This window comes from Notolepis coatsorum, assembly GCF_963971535.1.
Source record: "Notolepis coatsorum genome assembly, chromosome: 8".
Classification (NCBI taxonomy): domain Eukaryota; kingdom Metazoa; phylum Chordata; class Actinopteri; order Aulopiformes; family Paralepididae; genus Notolepis; species Notolepis coatsorum.
In genome coordinates, this window is record NC_140172.1 from 86955231 (window position 1) to 86958206 (window position 2976).

The following is a 2976-nucleotide window of genomic DNA, read 5'->3' on the forward strand; positions in this document are numbered from 1 at the left end:
TGTTAGATTATTAGTGTTTTCAGCTTTATCAACCCGCCATCTGCCGTTCCGTGAAGTCTCTGCGCTGTGTTTGTTATTTGTTCGTTGATGGTTATCTTACTGGCTGTCACACTGTCCACGCCGTTGATGGTTATCTTACTGGCTGTCACACTGTCCACCCCGTTGATGGTTATCTTACTGGCTGTCGCACTGTTCACCCCGTTGATGGTTATCTTACTGGCTGTCACACTGTCCACCCCGTTGATGGTTATCTTACTGGCTGTCGCACTGTTCACCCCATTGATGGTTATCTTACTGGCTGTCACACTGTCCACCCCGTTGATGGTTATCTTACTGGCTGTCACACTGTCCACCCCATTGATGGTTATCTTACTGGCTGTCACACTGTCCACCCCATTGATTGTTATCTTATTGGCTGTCAGACTGTCCACGCCATTGATGGTTATCTTACTGGCTGTCACACTGTCCACCCCGTTGATGGTTATCTTACTGGCTGTCACACTGTCCACCCCGTTGATGGTTATCTTACTGGCTGTCACACTGTCTCACCCCGTTTGAGGCATCCGTAACAGAATAATTAGTACTAGAAATGTGATCTCTTTCTCTATCAAGGATGTTTATTTTCATAGCATCTCGTACAAAATTAGTCTTTGATGGTCTAATGAACCTAAATTAATAGATTAATCTCTCGATACCCATGCAGTGGTTGCGGCGTTTTCCCCTCATTGGGTGACCATGCCTCTCTCTCTCTGGCTTCTCTATCTCTCCCACTCCCTGTCTGTCTGTCCCTTACAGTCTTTCAGAGTTCAACACACACACAGGATCTGCCAAACTAAATATCTACATACATACAACATGACATTTACATTACATACCTGGTGTTATAACCAAATTAAAACCAGTGATTTCCTTCAGTAGTTAACTGACGTGGAGTCTTCCAGAAGCTGCAAATTACGTAATTGGATTGAATACATTTATGTAATCTTAGGAGCTTGTTTATTTGTGTGTTCAAGTGTTTGTCGTGTTTATTTTGTGATGTTATAGGTCATGTTGTTGTAAGTAGTTATGGTTGTAACAATGTAAAGCTGTGGACCCAAGGAAGAATAGCTGCCATGATGCAGTAAAACTAAAAACCAAGACAGACTTAGACTTTTGATCACTGACAAATGTTTTACACCCCACCCCCAGGTGTCGTGTCAGCCACTCAGCAGCAAGAAACAGGAAGAGGTGGCAGCCTGTGTCATCCAGAGAGCATACAGGAAGCACATACAATACTACATAAACCAAAACTAAGAACATTTAGTATGATAAAAAGTTGTTATAGAAATGAAAAATATGTGTGTGCTCCATTATCAAAAAGACAAAGGTCATTATGTGCCCAGCTCGACTCTGGGATTTTGCCCCTGCACCTCAAGACCGGATGTTACCGGGGGGACACAGAAGAGGCGCGGATCTGTATTTACTGTGGTATCGATATTGAGAATGAGTTTCATTTTATGTTTTATTGTCCACTATACTATGAGTTGCGTAAAAAGTTATTTGACAGGTGTAAAAACCTTGAGTAATGTGATTTAGTGATGCAGATCAATTAAATGAGTTTAAAATGGATTTTTGATCACAGGGTTTTTGCACTTGGGTGAATATTTAGAGAAAGCTTGGGATAAACGCATGAAAATATGTGATGTATTTTGGCCTCTGATGGTGTGCATGGTGTAGCTTACAAACCATGGGAAGTGATTATGTTCAATTGGTGTTTTATAATCCCGTAAGGGATGGGTCGTCGGACATGACACGGAAATAAAATGTCATTCATCATTCATACAGGATGCTTCAGACACACACCATGAAAGGAGGGAGGGGAAGAGGGCAGATGACCTTCCGCCAACAGGAGGCGCCAGTCAGAGTCCTCCTTCTGCTGCCATGGAGCTCCAGACCGAAGTTCTTCTCCATTCTTCTCCTCCGTTCCATGGCCCCAACTGATGAAGACCCACCAGAGCGAACTATACTGACCTATAAAGAGAATAAGCTGTAACTTCTGCTACTGCCATGTGCCTTTCTACAGCAGAGTACCTCTACATGTGTATTATAGACTATATCTAACCCTCTACATGTGTATACACATCACTATATCTCTACATGTGTATACACACTATATCTACATGTGTATATATACACATCACTATATCTCTACATGTGTATATATACACACCAGTATATCTACATGTGTATATATACACACCACTATATCTCTACATGTGTATATACACACCACTATATCTCTACGTGTGTAATGTTATATATCTGTATCGCTCTACATGTGTCTTTAAATCACTATATGTACCCATGTGTATATACCACTATATCTGTACCCCTCTACATGTATGAATAACACTATATCTGTACCCATCTACGTGTATATATATACCACTATATCTGTACACCTCTACACGTATGTATACCACTATATCTGTACACCTCTACATGTGTATGTACAGTATACCACTATATCTGTCCTGCCCTACAAAGGCTAACCATAATAACTGAAGTTAAGTGTCAAAGGTCACAGACAGCGTGACCAAAGAATGATGACCTCTTGGACGCCAAAGGGGCATCGCCAGCAGACCTCTCGTCCTACAGATATTCCTGTGGAACCACACCCCTTTCCCCCCCCCCCCTCCTAGATTCTGGTCCGGGTACCAGAATACTCAACGACAAGACGGCGAGCCTAGACGGAGAAGACCTTTCAACCCATGTGATGCCATACTTTAGAAAGCCTGAATAATAAACATATATCTGTTTAAATCGTATGTATTTTAAGCTTGATAACAGAACGAGTGTGCCTCTGACCTAAGCGCGGAATGCACTGAAAGTCAGTGATTTATAAAGGATGTATTTTTGTATTCTCCCTCCTACTAGGGGTCAACTTACAATTTTTAAATGTTAAAATATATATCAAGCGTCTGGCTAAAGGAGCTA

At 41.7% G+C, this 2976-nt stretch overlaps 1 protein-coding gene across 1 annotated transcript in view; it reads left to right on the plus strand.

Annotated features, from left to right (window-relative positions):
- LOC311233663 (sodium channel protein type 4 subunit alpha B-like) overlaps positions 1-2742 on the plus strand; it is a 33946-nt gene extending 31204 nt beyond the window's left edge. Inside the window, exon 6 of the mRNA XM_084320645.1 lies at positions 1825-2742. Coding sequence (XP_084176771.1) covers positions 1825-1980 — 156 coding nt within the window. The 3' untranslated portion in view covers positions 1981-2742. The remainder of the gene's footprint in view (positions 1-1824) is intronic.
- Positions 2743-2976: the final 234 nt, after the last annotated feature.